This window comes from Cydia fagiglandana, chromosome 5 (assembly GCF_963556715.1).
Source record: "Cydia fagiglandana chromosome 5, ilCydFagi1.1, whole genome shotgun sequence".
Lineage (NCBI taxonomy): Eukaryota > Metazoa > Arthropoda > Insecta > Lepidoptera > Tortricidae > Cydia > Cydia fagiglandana.
The window spans coordinates 7314495-7342204 of record NC_085936.1 but is presented as its reverse complement, the minus strand read 5'-3'; the positions used below and the strand labels follow the sequence as shown (position 1 = coordinate 7342204).

General features: G+C 37.1%; 2 protein-coding genes across 2 annotated transcripts in view; one reads left to right on the top strand and one right to left on the bottom strand.

The window, feature by feature from the left end:
- The window catches only part of LOC134664380 (serine protease nudel), a 389278-nt gene that overhangs the window by 306983 nt on the left and 54585 nt on the right, over positions 1-27710 (top strand). The gene's annotated exons all lie outside the window — the stretch shown is intronic.
- LOC134664399 (uncharacterized) overlaps positions 14955-27710 on the bottom strand; it is a 36348-nt gene continuing 23592 nt past the window's right edge. The window contains exons 3-5 of the mRNA XM_063521022.1: positions 17206-17330; positions 16346-16521; positions 14955-15511 (exon numbers count right to left, since the gene is read on the bottom strand). Of these exons, the coding sequence (XP_063377092.1) occupies positions 15086-15511; positions 16346-16521; positions 17206-17330 (727 nt within the window). The 3' untranslated portion in view covers positions 14955-15085. The remainder of the gene's footprint in view (positions 15512-16345; positions 16522-17205; positions 17331-27710) is intronic.

The window sequence follows — 27710 nt, the reverse complement described above, 5'->3', positions numbered from 1 at the left end:
TGAAGCAAATATGAAGTTAAACTTAAAACTGTGATCTTTAGTTACATACGGTAGGGTCAAAAGGTTATAAGCATATTATACCAAATAAAACTAAACTAAACCTTTCTTAATCTATGGGGTCTAAATTACAGTATTACGAGTACACTTAATAGTATTCCCACAAGACTGGCCGCGTTTCCTCGCTGGATGGCAAATGTCAATGCCAATGCGCTGAGTGAGGAACGAGCCAGCGCTGCGATCACCAGTGGAAAGGATTAGGAGATACATATTTTAGTTTTTGAAAAAGTTTGAGTGCCTCTGGCCCCCAAGAACCTAACGTTTCTACCTACTATTAATACCTACATAATGATCATTTTTAAATAAAGTGGAAAGAGGAAGCTAAGTAAAGGTGTCCATTGATGTACCGTCACAACATAACCTTAATTTCACTAACTTATTTTGTAGGTACGTTATTGGTAGAGGAAAAATATGTATATTATCTACCTATCCATATTTTTCATGGTTAAATTACAGAACCAGTATTGTAGAAATTTGCCTCCTAGACGGTTCCGTAGAAGCCCTGGGGAACTATGAAATATTTAATTTCTGGAAATCCTCGTTTAATTAAATTATTGTCTGCCCATAAATAGAAACTTGCCAAGACAGAAGTAACTTTGATTAATCAAGATAAAGATTAAAAATATAATTTCATAAATTATCCATTTATAGGCCTTTTAGTGGCTAGAGGTGAATATTTAACCTAATAATAAGCCACACAGCTCGGAAAGGCTCTCTTTATACTTCAAAAACATACATGGAGCAGAGTTGCATTTTCTCGCGTTGGCGTGGTGAAATTTATTGTTTCACTCAGTAGCGAAGTTTGTTTAAACCTCGAGCCTTAAAACCCTCGCAACGCTCGATATTTCAATTTTTGAACCATTCGCATCATAGTTGAATTTTGGTATAGTTTGCTTGCTCGGATATTAATATTAGCATAAAGGGTTACAATACAACTTTGCTCCCTTGTGAAAGAAATGCTTAGAATTACTCAAAGATCATATGTGATGAAGCTCATAGCTTAATAAAAAATTTTTGGGTCATATATGGCAGAGATCCGTAACTGAATCCAGTGAAATAAACAATGGGTAAAACATTTTTTTTATACTCAAAGATTGCTCGACGTGATTCACGATATAACGAGGAGTTTTATCGAGAGTCATTCGTATTGGTTACCTGATGCAGTCTGTGTCGTTTTAATATATAAAATAAAAAAAGAGTACTTAAACCAAGGCCGAGTGCAAAATGACAGTTCATATAGTACCTAGTGTTTTTACTTTTAAAATAACGCAAATATAAATCATAATTGTTCCATAATTGCACGTTAATTAAGTTTAAAAGCGATTATCGAAGTTGTTAGTGACAATTTACTAATAGTATTATGTAATCGGTGAAATTTTAAAGTTAAATTGTATCTCTTCATACGAGTAGGTATATAGGAAAGCGAATTGAAATGGACATTTTTATGGTTTTTTTAAAGTGTATATTTTGTGAAGTGTGGTGTTATCATCGGTAAATTATCGTGAAAATATTCTTATTGAATGGTTTTTTAATAGGCTTATAATTGACTTTTTTATTACAAAAGTCTAATAAAAACGTCCATTCTAATTTAGGTACCATCGCCCACAATGGTAACTCCCGGTAAACCTTATTACAAAAGGCATAAGGTCCACCGATGGACAGGAGCGTTACTGTTTGTACCTAATATCGTAAATGGAAGCCCTCATGTGGAAGTGGCTTCTAATTTAACTATTTGATAATATGGTTATGATACGACCTTGAAGATCGTCTTGGCGATTGGCGTCTTACGGCCTGGCCACGACATTGGTCTAAGGCGATCGGCGGGGCGGCGGGCGAGGCGGAAAACGCGAGCGACCGCCAGGCATGCCACGTACTTTCAGTAGCGGCGGCAGCGACTAGGAGCGGCTGGTACGTAGACGTATTTAAAATCATGTTTTTTTTTTCAAAAGTGCTTAGAATATATTTCATTGTTTGTCAATGGCTGCATGGGCTAAATACAGGACGACAAATTTATCTAAATCTAGTTTAGTATTTTATATATTGTATAGCCACCGCCAGGCATGCCACGTACTTTCAGTAGCGGCGGCAGCGACTAGGAGCGGCTGGGACGTAGACGTATATAAAGCACCCAAAAAAACGAGTACTTACACAAGAATAAGTGCGGAGACGTCACAACATACCTAAATACGCGAAAGTACATTTAAAATTTCAATAATAAACCCTTCCGTCTCCATGTCGCTCGAAAAAAAAACAAAATGTTTTGTTCCGCATCGCCCCGCTCGATCCGTCGCGCCGCCTAGGCCGGTCGCACCGCTCTTTAGTCGTGGCATCGCCCGCGCTGCCCGATACAAATGTTCGAGTCGCGCCCCTCCCCGCTCGCCGCCGCCGCCGGTCGCCCGGTGCACGCCGCGCGCGTTGCCGCTCAGCGACAAGGCTCGTGGCATGCATTATGCGTCGCCGGGTTATTGTTTTTGCGACTTACCGCCGGTCGCCGCCGCCGATCGCCTTAGACCAATGTCGTGGCCAGGCCGTTACGGCCTGGCCACGACATTGGTCTAAGGCGATCGGCGGGGCGGCGGGCGGGGCGGAAAACGCGAGCGACCGCCAGGCATGCCACGTACTTTCAGTAGCGGCGGCAGCGACTAGGAGCGGCTGGGACGTAGACGTATTTAAAAGCATGTTTTTTTTTCAAAAGTGATTAGAATATATTTAATTGTTTGTCAATGGGTGCATGGGCTAAATACAGGACGACAAATTTATTTACATCTAGTTTAGTACATATTTTATATATTGTGTATAGAAATCACCCAGAAAAAAAACTAGTAGGTACAAGAGAATGAGTGTGGAGACGTTACAACATACTTAAAGACGCGAAAGTACATTTAAATTTTCAATAATAAACGCTTCCGTGTCCATGTCGCTCGAAGAAAAAACAAAATGTTTTGTTCCGCATCGCATCGCGCGATCCGTCTCGCCGCCTAGGTCGGTCGCGCCGCTCTAAAGTCGTGGCATCACCCGCGCTGCCCGATACAAATGTTCGAGTCGCGCCCCTCCCCGCTCGCCGCCGCCGCCGGTCGCCCGGTGCACGCCGCGCGCGTTGCCGCTCGGCGACAAGGCTCGTGGCATGCATTATGCGTCGCCGGGTTATTGTTTTTGCGACTTACCGCCGGTCGCCGCCGCCGATCGCCTTAGACCAATGTCGTGGCCAGTAGAGGTGTGCGCCGAGGGTAAAATCATCGGCGGCGGCGTCCGATGATTTTTTGACCGGCGGCGGCGGCGTGATCGGCGTGAAATCGGCGTGGCATAATTTACTAGGCTATCCAAAGCATATTATGTGTGTTTTCTAAATTATTGCCGAAAATTATATCCCGGCATGTCACTTGGCAACCATTTATTACCAATACCTACTTAATAGTTACCAACGGTATGTTTAAATATTAAATTAAAAAGGATACTTTAAAACGCTACATTTTAGGCTGTATTTTTACTTACTTTTAAGCGAAATACAAATAAAACACAAAAAAATCTTTAAGTTGCCTTAAATCTATATTGACTTTTCGCAGCCGCTGTCGCCTCACTTAGGATTTGTTACGATATAATGATGAATACTTTACATTTGTCTGAACTGAAGTTTAACAGAAAACTATGTAAGACTAAAGATATCGTCGTTTTCGAAAGTAAACTTATCTGGCCGGTTGATTCGCTCAACAGAATGTCTTTGGAGTGTCCCGTTTTATAGAATGTTAAGGTCTACTTTGTTTTCTTTACTCCTAGCTTAGTGAAGATATTTGGTGATTTAAGTTCCTATAAGTAGGTATCATTGTTTAGGTATAGCTTATTACGAAGTTTTAACCTGACTTTTATAATTTTGATTGAAATATATATTACTAAGTAAAAGAAGCTGATAATCACCATAAAATGACTAAGAATTGATCGTGTGTATTTTTAAATGAAATTGTATATTATGTGATAAATAATTCAAATCATATCTATCATATGATGACATTGATGTCTTGTTGATGACCCTCATGCGTGTCACCAGAATCATACGAGAAATTATAAATTACGCAATTACAGCTTGCTGGAGATTCTAAGAAGAAAATAGCATGTTTATGTCCTAGGATATGAACCTGCTATTTTCTTGACTTTAGTTCACTGATTAAATTGACAATAAAGAGACTATTGATGTAAAACAAAATGCGTTGTACAAAAAAGCTGTGCGATAAAATATCAAATAATAACCTGAGATCCAGAAACAAGATCTTGTTTAAATTAACGCTAAATCGTTATCACAGCTAACACCGCAACAACAAAAATTATGCTAATATGCTTCACTGGCAAATAATAAGCGAAAAAGCATAAGGATCTTTAAATTATACCTCTGACACTATCTACTCACTACGCAACATGGAATAAGACACGATAGTTATCAAAATTTCCCACGCCGATTATACGCCGGTCAAATTTATCGGCGGCGGCGGCGTGGAAAAATCGTCGGCGGCGGCGGCGCGGCGGCGCGGCGCACATGTCTAGTGGCCAGGCCGTAACGGCCGTAACGGCCTGGCCACGACATTGGTCTAAGGCGATCGGCGGCGGCGACCGGCGGTAAGTCGCAAAAACAATAACCCGGCGACGCATAACGGCCTGGCCACGACATTGGTCTAAGGCGATCGGCGGGGCGGCGGGCGGTGCGGAAAACGCGAGCGACCGCCAGGCATGCCACGTACTTTCAGTAGCGGCGGCAGCGACTAGGAGCGGCTGGGCCGTAGACGTATTTAAAATCATGGTTTTTTTTCCAAAAGTGCCTAGAATATATTTCATTGTTTGTCAATGGGTGCCTGGGCTAAATACAGGACAACAAATTTATTTACATCTAGTTTAGTACTTTATATATTGTATACATATATAAAGCACCCAAAAAAACGAGTACTTACACAAGAATAAGTGTGGAGACGTCACAACATACTTAAATACGCGAAAGTACATTTAAAATTTCAATAATAAACCCTTCCGTATCCATGTCGCTCGAAAAAAAAACAAAATGTTTTGTTCCGTATCGCCCCGCTCGATCCGTCGCGCCGCCTAGGCCGGTCGCGCCGCTCTAAAGTCGTGGCATCGGCCGCGCTGCACGATACAAATGTTCGAGTCGCGCCCCTCCCCGCTCGCCGCCGCCGCCGGTCGCCCGGTGCACGCCGCGCGCGTTGCCGCTCGGTGACAAGGCTCGTGGCATGCATTATGCGTCGCCGGGTTATTGTTTTTGCGACTTACCGCCGGTCGCCGCCGCCGATCGCCTTAGACCAATGTCGTGGCCAGGCCGTAATGCATGCCACGAGCCTTGTCGCCGAGCGGCAACGCGCGCGGCGTGCACCGGGCGACCGGCGGCGGCGGCGAGCGGGGAGGGGCGCGACTCGAACATTTGTATCGGGCAGCGCGGGCGATGCCACGACTAAAGAGCGGTGCGACCGGCCTAGGCGGCGCGACGGATCGAGCGGGGCGATGCGGAACAAAACATTTTGTTTTTTTTCGAGCGACATGGAGACGGAAGGGTTTATTATTGAAATTTTAAATGTACTTTCGCGTATTTAAGTATGTTGTGACGTCTCCGCACTTATTCTTGTGTAAGTACTCGTTTTTTTGGGTGCTTTATATATACAATATATAAAATACTAAACTAGATTTAGATAAATTTGTCGTCCTGTATTTAGCCCATGCACCCATTGACAAACAATGAAATATATTCTAAGCACTTTTGAAAAAAAAAACATGATTTTAAATACGTCTACGTACCAGCCGCTCCTAGTCGCTGCCGCCGCTACTGAAAGTACGTGGCATGCCTGGCGGTCGCTCGCGTTTTTCGCCTCGCCCGCCGCCCCGCCGATCGCCTTAGACCAATGTCGTGGCCAGGCCGTTACGTCTTACGCATGGCTAGAGTAGTGCGACCTCGTTTTTCACGCAAAATAGGCACAATGGTTGTCGATTTGCGGAAAATGCCCAGTATAACTAACTAACGCCTTTCACTTTATTTCGCATGATTTCCTTTTTCTTTTTTATGCACCATTCAGTGTGAGCAATCTTCAAAGTCATAACAAGATAATATCAAAACGATAACAAGTTGTCCCGTATGAATCGTGCTCCGATATGTTTACCAACGTGTGGTGAGACATTTATTGCGCGGTAGCTCAAGGCTTGATATCAAACAGATCTAAACTTTAATTAATTGAAGATACATTTCTCACTATCTGCCATCTTGCGATAACGAGTAGGTACATTCATATTGTATTTTTGATTTTATTCATAATTTTTCTTAGGCTAGGGTTTTTATAATATGAATATAAGAGTAAAATATAAAAACACTTACAAAACAATAAAAAATACATATAAACACATTATAAAAACCTAACCTAGGGTGCCGCCAGCAGCGGGGCACGGCCCAAGCTACCGGTGGTCAGGGCTGCAGAGAGAGGAACCGACGTACTATCCGCGCCGTGTCCAAGATCACTGCCTTCTGCATCTGTCTTATATTTTTATTATTGTTTAATTTTATTTTATCCCGTGGCATTGAACTAGGTTCATTGAGTGCGCTGGTAGCCTAGCGGCAAGAGCGTGCCACTTGCAATCTGGAGTCAAACCGGACTAATCCCAATAAGGCCTAGTTTCCCCTCTGGGTTAAAAGCTCAGATAGCAGTCGCTTTCGTAAAAACTAGTGCCTAAGATTGAACTAGGTTCATTAGAATAAAATCATTACTATTTGAAATTTCGAGTATTCGTCACGTTTTCCATTAAAAAAATCTTACTTATGGAGGCAACAAGTCATATTATAAAATCTGTGAGTTGGACGGAACGGCTTGTTAAACAATTCGGACTTTATTCCAAAGAAGACATTATGTTGTAATTTAAGAAGTAATACAATAACAATGTTAAAAGAGCTTTTAAATGTTCAAAGAGTTAGCTTCATGGTTGGTTTAGCCCTAATTTAAATGAAACGGATAATTGAGCAGAGAGTCCAATCTCAATTGCGGTTTGCGTAGGATGAGAGAAGATCAATGAATGTTTTCATTGAATTTGACATTGTTATATTAAATTGCTTTTAGCGAGTTATTTATTTTTTGCATCAAAATGTAAATATTATGTAAGATAGTAAATCTACGCTTTCTTAGTGTTTGAATAAGTTGCTTAGTTAACCAATACTATACTAATTACCAATCATTTCTTGACATATTTGACATTATATACGTATTTTCTATGATAGACTACTGTTATCTAGTTTGCGTTTGTAACAGCGCCATCTCTTAGGAAATTTGAATATCAAACTAAACACTTAGAAATAATAGCTAATGTATTTACCGGTGTTGTATTAGATATATTTTCAAAGTTATATTCATAGTACTAAGTCATAATGGTAGTATTATTCTAGTTAAACGTAATGCAGCTGCGATAATACACATACGAGTAGACTACTATCTTTGAATAATGTTACCCAAATTTGTATGTACTATAAATAACCTATAAATAACTCAGGTTCACGTAAATTTATCAGTAGGTACAAGAACTGGAAGTGGGTGGATTTTATAAATGTTTTTAAATACAAATAAAAATATACAAATACAAATGCGTTTATTTCATTACTTTTTACATAAGTTCTTAGGTATAGTGTATAAGGGTTAGGTAGGTAATTAGTCCATCTTAGGTATAAGGAGTAAGTAGGTAAGTATTAATCTAAACATTGTGCAACAAATTGTGTAAGTAATGAAAAAGGTGCGGGTACAGCTTGCTGAATTTAAACCCGCCCTTGGTCAGCTAATTGGAATGGTATTAAGATTACATAATATTTAAATTATGAAATTCACATAAAAAACAAAACATTAGTATTTGACAATAGTTTCCTTACGGGGTATTTAATACAGAAACAGTATTTAATAGCATATGTTTCGTGTGGTTAGTATTTACCTAAAAGTTAACTTTATGAACGCATCCCTCACCGGTTTAACCGGTTAACCCTGGGTTAGTGAATGCACCATTCACTCACAAGTGGCCCTTAGTTTGTGCTATTTTTTACAAATTCATTAGCCGAAAGAAAGCCATCGCGATCGCGACCACATCCTCGGGTTGGGGACATATTTTTGCTGCCACTTTACGGTTCGATGTAGGTATTTCATTTCAGTATTCACTCACAAACCTTTTTACTCCAGAGGCTAAAGGTGGGCTAAAGGTTTTTCGAGCAGTTTACTCCGCCCCACAACCATTTCCATTTGAAAATTCCCTGATAAGACTAAGATAAAAATATTCCTACGAAACTATCAGATATCATCTACGTAATTGAGTGCCTTGGCTATTTTTCCGTTGGCCTAGAAACATTGTTACGTCCCTATATTATCTCTTTTTACGTAATTGTCTCATAACAGATACCTATAAAAAAATAAAATAATTCCTCTCAAAGTAGATTTCCCTGTGTCTTACGTTTCACCTATATTAATTAAAACTTCATGGCTACTTCTTTTACGAGTATAACTTTGCGATGTTGGCTGCTAAGTATCTGAGCTACAAGTATAAAACACTGCTGTGAGTTCCAAGATGTTTAAATCCAGTTTCTGGTAAATGATATTGGCTGCTTATGCAAGAGAATGCTGATTATCTTCTATGCAAATCATTTTATTTCTAAATTTTTGAGCATTTTTAATGCTCCAACGTTTCTATGGAAGTTTGGTAGATCAAAACTACCTATTATATCATTAAAGGATGAAACGTCACGTTAGACCGGGCCGTGTCCTGGCCGGAGCTTCCGGCGCTTACTTTTCTATGACATAAAAGGCGATCACGTGATGCTTTCCATAGAAAACGATGCGCCGGAAACTCCGGCCTGGACACGGCCCGGTCTAACGAGAGTCGTCCTTAAGTTTTATTGTGACTCAGTACATCCTTTTATCTAGGGCGGATTGAGTGGAACAGGATAAGGGAGCTAAATGAGACAACCTAGCGCAATGCGCTAAATGAGGTGACCGATACTCTCAGATGTGAACGTCAAGATGGCTAGGCCATATGAAACTTCTTATGTTTTACTATTATAGTTCGTTTTTTTAGCATTAGAAAGAACTTCGCAGAAGTAAGCTTGTGGTTCCAAATCCGGCACTTTTAGCGGTAATAATTTGAAGTAAATTATATGTACTAACCGTGCTACATTAGATAATTCAATAATTATTAACAATTAAAGAGCCTGATAAAAACTGTACGCTTACTTCTGTAGAGTTCTTTCTAATGCTAAAAAAAACGAACTATAGTACAGAGACAGACTGGCCTTAGTTTTGAACTTCTGAAGAGTATTCTTTTACAGGTGTGTATTTTTGTAACGGTGCACGGATGAAATTGAAAAGGGACATTAGTAGAGGTAGTTGATCAATTAGATTCTTAATTTCGGCAATAAACATTAGAAGTAAAAGTGTCATACCGGGTGTGGCCTGTAACACCAGCAAATAATTAAAACATAGATTGTACTCCTCAAACGTTGACACTTTTGTTCAACAACTTTTAAAAATAATGAAGTATTTACACTCCCTATTTTTCATACAAAATAAATATTATCTTCAATGGACGCCATCGCCACGCCATATCATTGTGATTGGCGTTGCTTGTCACGCCTTAAACATTCATTGAGTCTTAAAATAAACTTTAAAGTGTATTAAAAATCAAACCACAAGTTATTTTTAAAATCCGCTGAACAATGTTGGTCAGTATGAGGAGTACAGCCTACAGTTTAATTTTTTGCTCATATTACCATCCACACGCGGTATATGCAAGAAAGATTTAAGCCAATCGGACGTAATTTGAGGTACTCTTTCCTCGTTAATGATATACTAATTCATTGGTGTTAGGTACCTAATAGTAGGTACTTAGTACACGAGCATTGTCGAAAAGCTTAAAAAAATGTTATGATCTACCCATCGTGACGTTCACCTTCAAGGTCTTAAGTGAAAATGCACTTGGCTAGAAATGACACCACTGCAAAGAAAGGCGACACTTTCCTTTGTTTAGATGTACCCTTTCTATAAAATGACACTTTTATGAACTAATTAGTACCTATGGCCTAACGCAAGTCTGAAATTAATATCAATCTAGCAAGATTACAATAAAACTGCTGGGCGTTTGTAATAAAAACGCTATAAAATTAATGGAGACATAGTAGGTATTGTATCTTGATTAGTTATAACTGAAGGGTCAAAGACATTGGAGAAAAATACCTGTAGACAATAGAATACCTAGGTACCTAAAAGACCCGGTTACAATTCTATAATATCATGGTTTCCTTATTTGAGCCTCAAGTACTGAAAACGTGTAGCATATTCTATAAGACTGCCGTATAAAAAATTGCTTTTGACTCTTTCAACTTTGCGATATCTACCTACAGGAAAGACGCAAATGAGTTAACTATACAATAAAATGTTTATATATGTATGACCCAAAATGTAAAATATTACAAAGTACGTGATATTTAATAAATAACATTATTAAACGCATTAAAATTAAATTACTTTTAACTGAAACCCCCGCTTAAAAAAGTCGTTTTATAAATGTCAAAGACCCCATTGATTCGCATTAGTGACAAACGGTGCCACATATCACCTGCTCACTGTCCCGGCAAACTCGATAAGCTGAACGCGGTTCCGGATATTTGAATACTAAGAATGGGAGCCAATAAGTCTGGTTCAGTTTGTTTTAAGAGGAAATGGGACAGCCGGTTCTCCATACAAACGTAGTCCCCATTTTCCGCTCTGGATTCTCTTTTCTTTTTATTTTCTTTTCTTTTTCTTTTTTTTTTCATTTTGCAAATTATTTTTGCATAACCTGACTTGATGTATATTAACCATGGTTATGCCCCTACGTTTGATGTTTTTATTGTAAAAATTAGGGGTGAAAAACAGATTTTATACAAATAGGGTATTTGACTGTATTTACCTAATGTAAATTATTTTAGACCATGCATGAAAAAATAAAGCACCAGAAGATTTAATAGAGGTAGACAGCTTTTTGGACACATTTTATATTTAAAAACCCGTACACATGATATAGCCCTTTCCGACCGGTTCGATATAATCCTGCAAACTACTTTAAAAAAATCCTGCCCGCAAGCAAATCGTCTTTTCGAGCTCAAACCTATTCCGATCTAAACTGCAGATATTAGATACACGTTTGAGTACTAAATACCGTAGATCAATGGCATCAGTCGGTCGCAAGACAGTGGTGAAGATGGTGGCGTATTTTGGTGTGAGTAGTGACACACGTAAGTTCATAATTTCGTATAATTTTGGTATCGAAGTTGCTATTTAATACTTAATTATTACAGTAAAAGAGTTAAATGAGTTTATTAAGCACAAATTAGAGCAAAAATATGTTATTTAGGGAAAACTACATGCTCGTAAAAAATAAGTGCACTAATTTGTGGGTTCGGCCGTGTAGCCCGTAAATCAATTGTCATAACTATTTGCAAGTCTGTGAGTATCCGGCTTTTGCGCAAAAATTTAAATCACAATAGATAGCATATGTTTGATCATTTTATAATATATTCCGTTCCTCAGGTTTGTATTTTCTAAGACGTCCATTAGGAGCCAGACAAATTCTTTGAATTTTGTGTTATGGTGATATAGGTATCAAATATTGAAGAATTTCACGACGACTTCATTCCCCTTATTCGCTTTTGGAATGGATTCACTATGAAAGCCAAGAATCAGACAATGTTCTAGCTTCGCTGTGGCACGTCGTGGTGTATAAAACCCATCCAGTAGGGTAAAACCATGGTGATTATAATTCTCCCGGATTTATGCTTGATTTCGGTATATCCACATAAAGCAGTTTGGCTGTGATATTATGTCACTGGGGTTAGGTCCAGCTGTTGGTCTATACTCGATCTTTTCTCGAAGTATATGCCAAGGTAGTTAATTTATATCGTCATAGATTCTTTACAAATATATTATTTGCTGTAAAACTCAATAATAGCAGATGACACAGCACGGGTAAAGTAATGGTGAATCGAATTCCTGACAGATCGAGTTTGACATTCAAAGACGACAATGATATGTGACGTGGAGAGAGTCGGCTGATGATGACAGATTAAATAACGGTCTAGTTAAGTGGAAAGACAGTAAATTATGTTCCTCGACTTCTAACTGTTCAAGTTTTCAGGCACAATCAATATTAGGGTTGTGAAGAGATGAGAGAAAAAGATTCGATCGAATCGTTGATGTAACAGCTCCAGAATTAGTTATAAACTATATTAAATACATGTAAATACTTTCTTTTTACTTGTGAATGAATCAATATTTATTTTATGACAACTTTTTCAAGGATCTCCATGTGATGTAGGTAGTTGAATTAAGATTACTTTAAGTAGTTGTGTTTGCTCAGAGCAAAAAAAGGTCAACCACGGCGTTGAATGAACAAGAGATTTCCTTTAGCAGGATTGGTCCTTAGGACCCAAGGATGGATTTAAGAAATGGAGCCACCCAGATTTTTGATGCAGGTGGGGGGTTGAGGGGGTTTTAAGCGTCTGCGACGTTTGAGGTTAATAATTTTTTAAGTTTAGGTTCTAAGTCAACTTTAGTATAATTTTCAACTAAATCAAAGATGTAGACATAGATTTCATCGAAATCGGTTCAGCTTTTATTGATTTCCCATACAATCCTACTCCTTACCTTTCATTTTTAAGCTCTTTTATTTTTGGAATAAAAACTATTCTATGTTCTTCCCCGGCACTAAAACTATCTCTATAGGTACCAAATTTTATCTAAATCGGTTTAGCGGTTATTGAATCCCCATACAAATTTACTCCTCCCTTTTCACACCCTTAAGGGATTATTATTGAGATTAAAAGTATGATATGTTATTCCCTGGGACTCAAACTATCTCGGTACCAAATTTTAACTAAATTGGTTCAGCAGTTTAAGCGTGAAGGGGAATTTAAAAAAAAATTTTTTTTTCATATTTTATGTATTTTTACTTCAGAATGGTGTCATTATGATATCAGAAATGAATTCGGCACCCCCGATTTATACGGAAACGATACCAAACTTGACCTAGTAGCTTAAATGATACAGATATCAAGATCAAGTTGAGAGCCCCCCCCCCCCTAAAAATTTACATCAAAAATCTCGGTGGCTCCACTTCTTGAATCCATCCTTGGGTACTAAGGACCAATCCTGCCAAAGGCAATCTCTTTTATATGCAACGCCGTATATTAGCACCAGCGCCATCCGCTACTAATGTTTCATATAAATACTATAGTAGCAAAATCGTTTTGACAGTTTGAAAAAAATAACTGATTTGACAAGTAATACCCTACTTATTAATAAATCGTCGGGTGACAAGCAAAACTCAATATGTACTATCAAACATTAAAGTAACAATGCACTTTATTACACTTCACACGGTTAACACGGTTTATTGTCCAATAATTTCAATGATGTTAGTGACTTTTGCTTGTCATCCGACGAAATGCTCCTAACTTTTATAATAAATAAAAATTCGAAAAATATCAAACGTGTTGTATATCGATCACAGCTGTGGTCGATATACAACAAATTGTGTCAAAATAATGTTAATATCCAGAGAGGAAAATGAGGACTACGTTTGTATGAAAAGGCGATTTCCCGCGGGTCCTCCACTTTCGTCTTCCGCAATGATAGTGACTATTGTCTGCGTGTAATGTGACCGGCGTGGGAAGTCAAATCGATCAAATCCGGTCCCTTCCCGGGCCGAATGTTGGGACCGAAATTTGGTAGGCTTAGTAAAATTAGGCATGGTAATATTATTGCGGTTCCTAATTATGCTCTTAAGTAAATGTATTACGGTTAATGCTAAGAGAATTTCAGAAAAAAAATGTTTCGATGAAGCACGTAGGGTTAAGGTGGAAACAGTGGCTCAGCTCGAACAGTGGCTCAGTCACCCAAATATCGCCTCTCTCGTGTTGAAATTAGGTTGGGTGACCCACTGTACCCTCATTGACCCTACAGCACGCACGTAGTTACCTAAAGAAATTTGATGGAAAGATATGCTTCTGTGATATTATGTTAACGACTTCAATTAGATGATGTCAATGTAGTTTATGTAGGTCATCAAAATTATATATATTTAATTAAAATAGTTCCTAACTAGGTACCTACTTCCAACGCAGTGGTAATGACTTTTCTTTCTTAATTTTTTTGTGGAATGGTTTATTAAGTAGACAAAATAAAAAAATAAATAAATTATTTTGTTTAATAACTATATTTTGCTATAACATATAATATAGTTGACCTTACATAAAAGATTAAGCTATATAATACAGGGATAATTTAATTAACTTATAGACAGTTACTGAATATGAAATTGAACACTTATTATTAATTACAGTCATCGTAAATTATTTGTATTTCAGTAGAATTAAAGCTGTTATTGCCAATAGGTATACGATATTATAAAATACCGAGTGTGGGCTGTAACATGAGCAAAAAATGTAACTGTAGACTGTACTCCTCACACTGATCAACATTTGTTCAGCGACTTTTAAAAATAACTTGTGGTTTGATTTTTAATACACTTTAAAGTTTATTCTAAGACGCAATGTATTGCGAATTTTGTTATGTTTAAGGCGTGACAAGCAACGTCAATCGCAATGATATGGCATGGCGATGGCGTTCATTGAAGATAATATTTATTTTGTATGAAAAATAGGGAGTCTAAATACTTCATAATTTTTTAAAGTTATGGCCAAAAGTGTCACCGTTTGAGGAGTACAATCTATGTTTTAATTATTTGCTCCTATTACAGGCCACACCCGGTATACATATGGTATTAGCCCGATTCGATGTAACAATTAGATCTTGGCTAAAATAATGATTTGAATCTATCAAAAAAACGACGCAATGGAACACCCAATATCGGACCTCCAACAGGCGAAAGGAAATAAAATAAAATCTGTCTACTTGGAAACAGAATTCGCACCACATACGAAAACATACTATAAACTATCTCATAAAGTGCGCGAAAGTATCCAGTTAACACGTTAAGATGAAACGACAGGAGTGGGACTTTGAAAGCGAAATCCATTGTAGGGGAGCTCCAAGGCATAATCTGCTTGGACCTCCCCTGGAGTCGTTGTTAGATCAGTTATCAATGGCGTAGGCGAATCTATAACAGTGAACGAAGGTATCGCATCTGGTCCGGGGTACACTGGATACACTCTCGACTCTGATTCTCTTTGAACAAACTTTGGCGTTTCCCCTTTAATATCATTAGCTTCAGTATAGGCGGCTAAATGTATTCTGTCAGTCTTGATGTTTCCGGTGTCGAGATTGGACCACGAGCGCGAGAGCGGCGGGGGCGTGCCGGCCATCACGGAGGGGGGAGGCCAGTCTCCGCTTCGCTTCTCGTAATGATCGTAAGGGGGGTAAGAATGGTAGAATCCGTAGTTCAGCGGACTTGTACCGATCTGGAACAGAACATCTATTAACACGTTATCAAACATGGCTGGTAAAAGTGCAGGAAAGCCTAACTGTGTGGTTTTGTTAAATGTTATGTATGTTTTTTAATAAGTTACATTCTGAGAGAGTTAGGTTTCGTTTATGGGCAGGGGGCGCCTTGAGTGACCAAATTGACCAAATTTTGAACATCCCGCAATAATTATTCAGTGTAGTTACACTTCAACATGTTTCAAAAAACAAACACATTTGGAAGAACTTTAAAAGTTCAATACTAGGTATAAAATTTGTACACACACACATTATACTGTCTTAGAAAAGTTTTCAGACCCTTTTATAAGACCAAAGTTGCGATATATTGCTAGAATTTCGGTCAGGTATGAACTCACTCAGCACTAGTATTGACTTATTAGGTACCCATAGCAATAACATGATCATAAAAAATAACTAATGATATTAAGGATCATTTAATGATCCTATCCGATATTCGCGTCACCCAACGCGCCCGACATACATAAACGGTGCCTTAGGAGGAGAAATTTATTATGGAACCAGGAATCATACCTTTCCCCTGTCATGATACCCATCATTATAGTCTACCTAAAAAGGAATTGTGTTATCATGTAATGTTAGTGAGTATTAGTGTTTGTTACTAAACTATTTTTTATTGTTAGTAGATTAGGTTATAATACTTTTTCATTAGTTTGGTAATATTTAAATTAGTCAATAAAATAAAACAGTTCTGGCATTCAAAAGTCAACTTTTGTTACTTCGTTGTTAATAGTGTTTTGAAATTGAGATATTTAATATCAAATCTAAATAAATACTAATGAATAAATATTTACCTTTTTCAATCCTTGTATAGAGGCTAAGATTAGAGCCATTTTGGCAAGTAGGAGAGCTTTCCCGCCCAGAACGGCGAGGAACTGGAAGCCCATGGGTATCAACACCATTCCGATAGACACGATGCCAAACATCATCATCACCATCATCTGATGGCGGCGGCGACCTCGGAACTCAACTGAAACAAATAAAATCTTTTACAATACAGCGCACTTTATACTAATATACTTTATACAAACATTTTACTGATGATAACGACCTACCAAATAAACCATCATTCGACACGAGTGGTATGTTTTTTTACTTTTACAGTCAAAGGTAAGATTTGTATTGTTCACAGATATTCAGTTATTTTTAAAATAAGAAATCAGTAAAACAATTTGCCAATTAACGTCTCCCACTACATCCCGTCAGTTACAGGAACACTACTAATAAAATTGTCAATAAAATTAGAAAAATATAAAAACCTAGTTGGTAATTAAGGGCACCTGGCAGAGCATAAGGAAACGCTATGTACCTATTATAGTGAATAAAGAAGGTTGATGTGACACTAGCCTAACATTAATCTCATTCTACAGTTTATATTATTATGTTTATGTCTCCTGTCCGTTTGCAACCAAGTAAATGTAACAATATATAATAGTAGTTTATGTGACTGCTACATAATTAAAGGCAGTACACTTAAGTGTCGGTTTATGAAACGAACGAAGTGAGTTTCATGATAGGATCACACGAGTGTTTTAATGACTAATTATATACAGTTAACAGTTATGTTTTAATTCACATTTCACAACAACCAAACTATTTTTTTAGTTCTTCTTTATTTCCTGCTTTTATGATCTGTATGTATTCTGGTAAATACCTTTTTCTAGCGTCTTCGCATCCTCGAGGTCGAACTTGATGACATGCGTTCGAAGTACCTTCGCCATCCGCTGCATCGCGAGAGTGCGCCACTCGCCTTCCTCGAGCTCCTTCTCTGACCACGAGCTGAACATGCACATACAAGGTAAATGCCACATCAGAGGGCCTGGCCAAAATGATAATCGCACATCAATAAACACCAAACGAAAAGTAAAAATGTATCGAGATGCTACGAGAAGTCACGTGACTATATCCATACATTATAAAGTTTTGAATGGCGTCTTCTTTCAACGATTGTCATCTTAGCTACATAGCTACGCCCCCTGGCCATCTCTTTAATATTTTTTCCAAAACTTTTGTAAGTATTTAACAAATGTTTAATTATATCTAATATTACTTGACCGTTGTATATATTATTTTTTCACAGGCTCCAAGTTAGGTTTCGAACATCTTCATGAATATTATATTTTACTTATCGAAATTAACTTTTCGCTGAACAACGTTGAACATGTAAAGTTTGCGATGCCGGCGTGTTTTAAAGTTATTATCCGCATTAATTATTTATAAGCTTGCTTCTATGGATAATATGTTAAGATGGGGATTTTAGAGAGCACGCTCAGATTAGGGTCTTAAGGCTAAACCAGCAGTTTTTGAAAAATCTTAATACAGTTGCTAAAAAAACACGAAAACATAAAGTTATAATTTATGAGTTAAAGCTTCTAAACTTACACGCGTGTCCGGACGAGTCGTAGAGAAAATTTTATGCAATCGGAGAGAAATAAAGTGCTATTTTAGTGTCGATAGCAAAAACATTCTCGTTCTTAAAGCTCATCTACTTGGTGGGTTCACTGTCCGGAATATACAATATATAATTGTATACTTCAATGTTACATAAAGAGCTCTGTACAGTGAAAGCAGAAAGTAGAACAAATAGGGACCTAATCCAGTAATAAGTAATGTATTTTATTTAATATTAGATTGAACGCCTTGTAGTTAACTGGAATTGCTTAAAACCTACTTTATACCTACCTAATAATTTCAACGTCAACGTTCAAAATTCTTCCTCATATTTGTTATTACATAAACATTAAAGAGGCGGACGTTAATTTGCCATGCAGTGAGACGCTAGAATAGGCTACTTAAAATATTAAGATCATTCATCATCACGGGGAAAAATGATTGGACATTTGTTACGGCACGACAACTTCTTTAAAACCATCATAGAAGGCAAGATAGAAGGAAAGAGAGGCAGGGGCAGTCCAAGACGTAGCTATGTAGACAAAATAAAAGAAAAAGCTGGTGTCGTGTCATATCAAGAGGTCAAAGCTATGGCTTACGAGTGGGAGAAATGGAAAATACTCCACCGACAAGAGGATACCTCTTAAATTGAAGAAGAAGAAGAAGATTATTATTTTATATTAAATATAACGATTATATTGAATTGAGATATTCAACGGTATGAACCATTTGGATATTATTATTTTACAGATTTTTTTATAAATCTGACTCCAGAGACATATATAATATATATATTATATCTGGTGGAACAAAACGAAGGACTTGTTAAGGACGCAAACGGGGAATGGTTAAGGCTACGTATAAAATTATTCACTTATTCATCACGTTAATATTTCAGTTTCAGATACAGTTTGTTAAAAAACATTTGTGCAAAAATCTGCGTTTAGACCCTAGCAAGTAGATCCTATTGAATAACATGTGTCATTTTAAAATGTAAATTTTATGTACAAAATAATTGGAAACCTGAAACAGATAATTATAATTAATACAAATATTGTTTACTTTATAAGCCATTGCTTATTTTAATTTTGAACAAGCAGAAACGTCTGCGGACAATGCTATTAAGCTTAGAATAAATTTAAAAGTGGAAAAATTACTGTCTTGGGTGAGACTTGAACTCACGGCCTCTGGATCGATACCCCAGCGCCCTGCCATCTGAGCCACCTCACCTCATCCATAGCCCAAGTCATCCAAGACAGTAATTATTATTATTATACAGGGTGATTCATGAGACGTGAGCAGGACTAATCCTGCACACTCAGTAACTGATAATTGATCGATCACCGTCGTATGTAGGTGAAACAACCACACTTTTTCCTATTTTTTAACTTTTTGGCGAGGGCAAATTTAATTCTCTACAATCATGGTCACCCTACAAGACCTAATTAATAAACATAAAACCTCTTTAATCGTAATGACAGCATTATGATTACGAATAAAATAAACTGTCAAACTTGAGTGAGATACGAGTTTTCAAAAGTAATCAGACCGTGATGACATTCAATTTGACACAGAAATCACAGAATATCGGTAGTTTAGTATTCTAATTGTAGGGTGACCATGCATGTCGTAAATAATTTAATAACTTTTTTTTTACAACGCGACTAATAAATTTACGTTAGCCTCATTAATACTGATACGAAACAGTTGCTTATAATTTACGAAATGCGCTGTGTTAGTCCTGCTCACGTCTCCTGAATCACCCTGTATGTAAATGCACAGGCAGCTTAAAGCTGATACGTGCACATCAATGTCCACTTGTGTTTTGTAGTCTACGAAAATGTTCATCGAGTTTGTTTTTAAAAGAGTTTATCGAAGGTGCACTGATCACTGACTCGGGTAAACAGGCCCCCTAGCCAAGGTTACAATCGCTATCGCTTCGACAACGAAAAGCATTATGTATCTCTATCACTCTTCCACATTAGTGTGACAGTGACAGTTGCGTTTCGATCGCTACGGAGCGTTAGCGATTGGCATCTTGGCTACGCGGCCTGTTCCACACTTTCACTACGCGGTTAGACAGGAAGTGTCGTCTGGGGTTGCTACTACTCTGCGTCCGTGTCAGTTTCAGAGAGTGTCCTCTCAGTCTGTCATTTATGTTGCGAGTAAAAATATCGCTTAACCCGGGTACGTTGTAGTGTCCTGTGAGTATTTTATACGTTTCTATCAGGTCACCGCGTTGCCTTCGCTGTTCCAAGGTTGTCAGGCCCAATTCCTTTAGTCTATCTTCATATGGTTGGTTACGAAGAGACGGTACCAATTTTGTGGCTCTTCTTTGGACATTTTCAATAAGAATTATATCTTTTTTAAAATATGGATTCCAAATTTGGAAGGCATATTCCAGTAAGGGTCTTACATATGTCTTATATAGCTTAATAAAGAGATTCTTGTCTATGTAACGAAAAGCTTTCCTGATCATGTATAAAACCGAATTTGCCTTTTTGGTAAACCCTAAAATATGTTCCTCCCATTTAAGATTGTTAGTTACAACTACACCAAGATCGCGCTGGGAAGCAACACTCTGTAAACTTTTGGAGCCAATATTATATGTTTGCTTAGGGTTATTTTTGCCAATATGAAGTACAGTGCACTTGTCTGCGTTGAGGGTTATAAGCCAATCTTTCGTCCATTGTAGAATGCGGTCTAAGTCCTGATGTATGATGTTCTGACTGATAAGCGGGTTTCCCATAATCTTTGTGTCGTCAGCGAATAAATACATGCCCGAGTGTACAACTTGCCTAAGGTCCGTTAAGAATATTCCAAACAGCATTGGTCCGCAATTTTTCCACTTTTAAATTTAAGCCATTGCTTAGTTTTTCATTTGTGTAATTCATGGAACATAACGGCGTTAATTTATTTGCAAGAATATATTATAAAATCAGATTACCTAGTGAAAACAAACAATACCAAAATGAAGTTGTGCGTTGGCATTTGTCTGCATCATTGTGTAGATAAGCAGAGTTTATATTTCATAAATATTGAATACTTTCCAGAGGCGAGCTTTTGCCTCATGCAAACCAAAATACAAAATGAATATAGCAAATAATGTATAAGTATGAGCTCAAATAACGAATAAAATGAGTATTATATAAACATCATCAGTTTCATGAATACTATGTTAAGTTTAAAAAAAAAGCCATTCATTGAAGAGTGGCTTCTAGCGGCTCTGTGAGCTGTAGATCTCAAGCATAGCTTAACTGAATAAACTTATGATATGACTCCGACATTTATAAACAAATCCAAACTATGAATCGACAAATAAAATCCTATTAAATCTTCAACCTGCTCACAAAGTTTCACGAGAATCGGTTGAAAATTGTGACCAGTAGACTAGTACATCCGCACATACGTAAGCATTTTTGCTCAAGCTAAATAAAAGCTGAACATCGCTACGCGGGTTACCTACTTTAAAAAAACGTCCCTTCAGCACTTGTCTTCTTCCGAAACAAAATAAGTGTTCCGTGAACAAAGTTTTGCACTAACAACTAACTAACTAACTATTTTGGCTCAGCGATCCAAAGAGAATCTTGGCCTCCGAAACGAGAGCGTGCCACCTGTCCCGATCCTGCGCAACTTCCTGCCAGTTACTGACGCGAAGCTGAAAAGTGAAAGTTTTGCACGGAACACTTAAAATTAAAACCATAATAGAAACCTCCCGCATAAACTTTTGTAAGTAACGATGGCATAAATGTTTAATTTTGTCGGCTAAGAGGCGAATGCTCGCTTGTTAATTGATGATAAAGCCACAGGTTGAGAATCGGTCATTAATAATGGGCTGATCATTTCGCAATATGAAACTGGAGCGGTCTGTTGCGCAATTTTATTCGACACTTTACTTTGCATGACGTGACAAATTACATATCGGCCACTCACCCTTGCACAATATTATAATACATACATTAAATAAGTATATTTAAGGAATATTTTTGTCACAGGCTATTTTTGCATTGAACAATAATTTACAGCTAATAACCATACATCGGGGTTTTTGCGCTGAAATGTTTTACACTGCCAAAAAATAGGTAAACACTGTAAAAACCAATACTATTTTAACAATTCCAAGCACATCTGGAGCTTCCTATCTATTTTCAATTCATAGTTTGTTGATTATTTTACAATAAACAAAATTACAAATACACGGAAATTTTCCCGCATCAAAAACCCCGAACATACAGACAAATTGACTCTTGATGCCAACATAGATCAATCAGAGCAAAAGGGCCACTATAATACTCGTACCGCCAACATTGTTATAGGTAACTTCAATGATGTTATCTATCAAGATCAGAGGGGACATAGAACCCAATTCCCAGTTATTGGAATGTATTGCTAGGGACGACGTATAAGAACCAATTACGTTCAAGCTTCCGATCTATATATGGAACAGCTATTCTACAAATCCGCTCAAACGAAGCTCGATAAAGTAACAGGTGTGTTAACAATCAAAGCTTATTCTAACATCTACCATTCCAGTATGCGACAGATATTTATTTACTTATTATTGCTGTGAAACGAGCATACAGTTGATATAATCATAAATATCATAATCATTTGAGCGTTTCTTTTATTTTTTGTCATTTTTACATATTGTGACTTTTTTGCCACTTTTGTGTAATTTCTACTCAGAATCACGAGCTCTTTCGATCCTAATGGGATAAAAAATGTCCCATTGTATTTTTCTATTGTGTTATAATTTCCCCATATACTTGTATGATGGTAACAAAAAAAAAGTTTGAAAAATATATGGACATTTTAGGACACTTTTTTCCCCTATAAGAATGAAAAGGGCTCGCGATCCTGACCGGAAATAACACAAAAGTGACAAAAAAGGTCACAATTTATAAAAATGGCCTAAATAAAAGAAACGCTCATTTATTCCTGGCAACCATGGTATGGTATGTTCTTAAATTAGGTTAGAGTCTATAAATGAAATACTTAACAGGAAATAATAGTGCGACTACAGATGTAGTGCATAATTGTTTTCGTTCGTATTTTCACGGAATCGTACGAACGTGTTTTGGTTATTTCAGTCAGTCTAAGTACAAAAAGTACTAAGGTTGACTGAAGTAGCATGACAAATACGAACGTTTCCGAGAAAATACGATGGATAACAATTACGCACTACATCTATACTTTAAAAAAACACAAATTCAAATATTTTCATAGAAAGACTCTGACCTTGCAAATAAACATGCATAGTCTAGCTACTCTATATACCTAATATTAATGGTATTTTCCTTTCTAAATACAATGTAACATTGCAATATAAAAACTACAATTTAGCGTTAATCCCCTCAAACATAAGATTACTTACGTACTACGTACTACGTAGTACTGGAATGATAATTTGTCACAAGTTAGGAACTCTGTTAATAAATTCGTTCGTTATCTATCTAATATCACAAAAGGATCTATATTTAGAAACGGACGACTTTTCTAATAATAGTGTACCCTCCCCCGCTATATATATAAACCCCTTAATAAACAAATAAATCCCCTTAATAAATACCTCTAAAATTTGGCCTCGTAATCGTCTAGCTAACAGTTAGGACCCCTCGAAGTGGACCGCGGAAACCTAGATCCTTTAATGAGTAATGCTTAATTTTGGACACTGTTTTTAATCGTTATAATGACCTATCTAGATTTTATTGAAAGAATATCTAAAATACTAAAATAATTTATTACGTAACTAAGGAATAATTGTAACCATTTTATTTTATTATGAAAATACAAAATTCTACGAGTTTTATAGCGTAATGTAAGTGTCATTAATAAAACCAAAACTAAAACGATATTGAAGAATGCCGCATATATGATAAAATAAATATAAAAAATATTTGTTGATAAAATCCTGCTACGCCTATTAAGCTTTCGGGATAACGTCGGAGCAGCACTCCTGAGTTAAGCTCATTTACACCCTAGCATTTCAAGGATAATTAAAATTAACTATCATCTTCTAAACGATGTGTGATTAATCACACGCGCTGCTTCCAAACGGTCGATGCAGGTCGGAAAGCTCTTAGTCCGATTACAAAATCAATCGAATCACCTAGCCTACCATTTTAGCCGGAAGGGCTATGACCAACACTTCCGCAACCTAAGCGCACCTAGATGATGATGAAAAGAAGTGTCAAAGTATCCATCAATCATCAAAAGTTAATCTTTTTTACATTCAAAAGCTAAGGATACGAATCCTTTAATAATCCAATTTCCCAGAGCTAAGAGTATAAGCAGTAATCTGATTTTTAGGGGTATAAACGAAGTACTAAGTTTATTTGTTAAAACTTAAGCTTATAAGACTAAGAATATCAAGACGAGTAAGTATATTTAGCTCGAAATACTCTCTGGATTACTTCTGCCTGCCAGAGGTTCCCTAAAACAAACCATTCTTCGATTTTCTATCTCAGAAAAGTCTGTGTTCCTAAACCCTGCTTGATATTAAAGAATTTGATTTGTATATACCTTAGAACCTTCATTACAATACCCAGTACTTCATTTCTACTCCAGACGACCAGAATTGTGATAGATAAAATTAAAATGATACCTTTTACCCAAATAAATAGGAGATTTAGATTATTAACCACCTTATACCGCATGATTTAAAATAATGATACCATATTTCAATAAGTCCTTAAAAGAGAAATATATACCAACCTAAAAGAAACCCTATATTTTAGTGTATGATTCTACCCTATACCTACACATGGGCCCTAATATAGTATATTCAAAGCACAGATCGCACTTACCATTGACCTAATGCTTTGTAATATACACAAGTGTGTGACCCTACGATAATCTGTAATCATTCGGCAGGCGAAACCGAGAAGGCAACCTACAGGCCGGTGTGATTGTGTCCCTCCATGGCGATTTGCACAAAGGCAGGGTGGCAACATGGATAACACAGGTCCCTATAGTGTCTATGAATGGTATAAATAAATATATTTAATATACAAGGTCTCCAAATACTGTAGGTTTCAAATGAGCAGAGGTTACCCTCAATGGCGCGCACGTGACGCCCTCATTTTAGTCTAGCAGTTGGGCATTGGAGGCCAGGAAGGGAGAGATATTTTCACTATCTATGTTGTTAAAAAGATAGTGCCAAGTTAACCCTTATCTTGGTAACAAAACGACTCCTAACCGTTCGCCTTTAACACCGCAAGGTGGAGAGCGATTAGTCGGACAAACTGTCAGTCCAAGCAATGATCTGGCTTTAAAAATATCAAAAAGACTCTTTTAGAAAGGTATGAGAATATCTAAGTTTACTTTTACAAAAATAACCCCACGCAAAATATGAAATTCCCTCAAACAACTGCCATTCTGAATCCATGCTTTGTAACGGTCTTGTACCCCCAAAGCTGAACCCAGAAACACAGTATAGAAAACCGTATTAAGTACATCCAAAGCCAGAGACACTGTTAGCCCAAGATCGGAGAATGAATAATCCCGCCAGCAACGCCCGCTCAGCCTTATATAATATCCAAATGGCGACAAACGTTTCTAAGTTTCAAGTAAAAATGTAAGATATCCCCGTTTGTTTACTATCTGAAAATGCTTATTCCCTGCATATTAATACCCATAATCGTTTAATGCTAGCAAGGTTGAGGCTATCACCGCAGTCATAAAAGTAGCGACACGATCCTCTTAGAAGTAAAGATCTTAAATCCTTGTTTGTTTACTAAGCTGTATGCCCTACTCATTAAAGCTCATAATCTGACCAAACTAACGGAACCGTTCCCGAACAATAAGATCATAAAAATGGCGACTGAACCCATACGAGAAAGATTTTAATTCCTATTTTGTTTACTTAAGCCTTATGTCCTACCTATTAACGCTCATAATAGATTAATGCTGATGAAGTTATTTTTCAACGATACTTACGCACACATTCTTAATAATAAAACAACCAAAAGTATATTTGAGTTAACATTTTTCCCTTTATGATTCCAAATATTGCATCCGTACCGAAATATTTCATGTTTATTTTTATAATAATGTATTAAACATATAATAGAAGTTAAATATTTAATTATTGTAACTTGTTATCTACCTCACGCTTTTTGAATTTTGCGGTTTAAAACGATACCTAGACGTCACCGCGCCAACACCCGTCAATGTCAACGACCTCTCTTACTGTCAAATGTTTTTGTAAACAAACCCTTGTCGTTATTTTGTTTTTACTAAGTCAATTTGCAATTAATTTAATTGTGGATTCATGTGATAAAGACTAGACTATGAAATCAAGTGCTTTTAGTTACCTTTGTTTAGAAATTCAATCAAAATTGTGAACGTAAACACACGACCGGCAAGAAAGCTCCCGAAAGCTTTCCTTCACCGTTAAAATGTAAGTTTTATATTGATAATTAAGCTTAATACTATGTAATAGGCATATGGCCAGTCACATCCGCCCCCAATTTAAGTGTTTTATGAATTACTTCAGGAATTTATAAAAAGCTTCAATTTCCCCTAGATAAGTCGAATAATTTCCCTCCCTTTTTAAACGTGTGGTGTGTTTTCCAATACTAAATGACTGTTAGCGACTCAGCTTTGAAATTAGGCCATTAGAACTCTGTCAATGAACCATGACCGCTTTTTCCCCAGCCGCCTCGCTTCACCAAGGATATTAGGTTGTGAATCTAATAAGTTAATAGTTAACTCGTCCTTGCCAGCTTACCCCGGTGCACCGAGTATTACTCTTGTCTCTACCCTTTGCGCCGCACACTTCCGTAGAAGAGCATAAGATGAGGCAGCAAAAACCTCCCAAGCGAAACGAAGAGACCTTTAATTTCTATAAGTACGAAGTTTTCAAGCTCCATTGCCAGAATTCAAACCAAATTTCATTGCCCTATCACCCTCAGCCATGTTTTCTTGGTGCGTGTCTCATACTTGAATAAAATATACCGACCTTTAAGTTTGTTTGGGTGTCTTTTTTTTTTATTAAACAAACTTAAAATTGACACAATTAAGTACCTCAATAAGGCACACCAAAATTATTTTGACCTAACCCTAAGAATCATTTGATCAAGTAGTAGAAAAATGATAATTACGTATAATAATGAAAACAAAAAAATATATATATTTAATTAAATCTTGAATAGGGCCTCGTCCTTCTAGACGCTCACGGCCCATGATAATATGTCGAATGTCGAATATATCTCATCCAAGACAAGGTGTGTAGAATTCGTAAAGGGTTTATTACCTTGTAGAGTATATAGCCACAAAATAATACCCATTTGGAACGGGCCTTAATCCAAAGGATTCTAACCTACTGATAAAAATTTTCTGGCTATTTGTGTATTCCCCGCCCCCCTTTTGATTCCCAGCAAAATCCGACAAATCTAGTCTGGATTACCCTCTAGCCTTTGTCTATCTGCATCGATCCATTCTTAACAACACATAAGTCCATTCCTCTACTAGGCATCCATCGTCTTATATACATCTCACACAAAAATTCTAACATACTCATAACTTTAAGCTTGAGCACTCAAGTCTTCATACTTCCTTCCTCAGACTCCGGTCCGCTTCGATCTGAACAGACAGCCAAAACTCTGATAAGTAATCCAAATAAAATAAAAATAATTTTAAATCTACATGTTATTACATTTAAACTAAAAAGAAAACAACCCCTATAAAACATACTCAAATGATGATACTCAAATAACGTCATTAAGTGACCTAAATTTACATGCCATATTATTATATTACCTACCC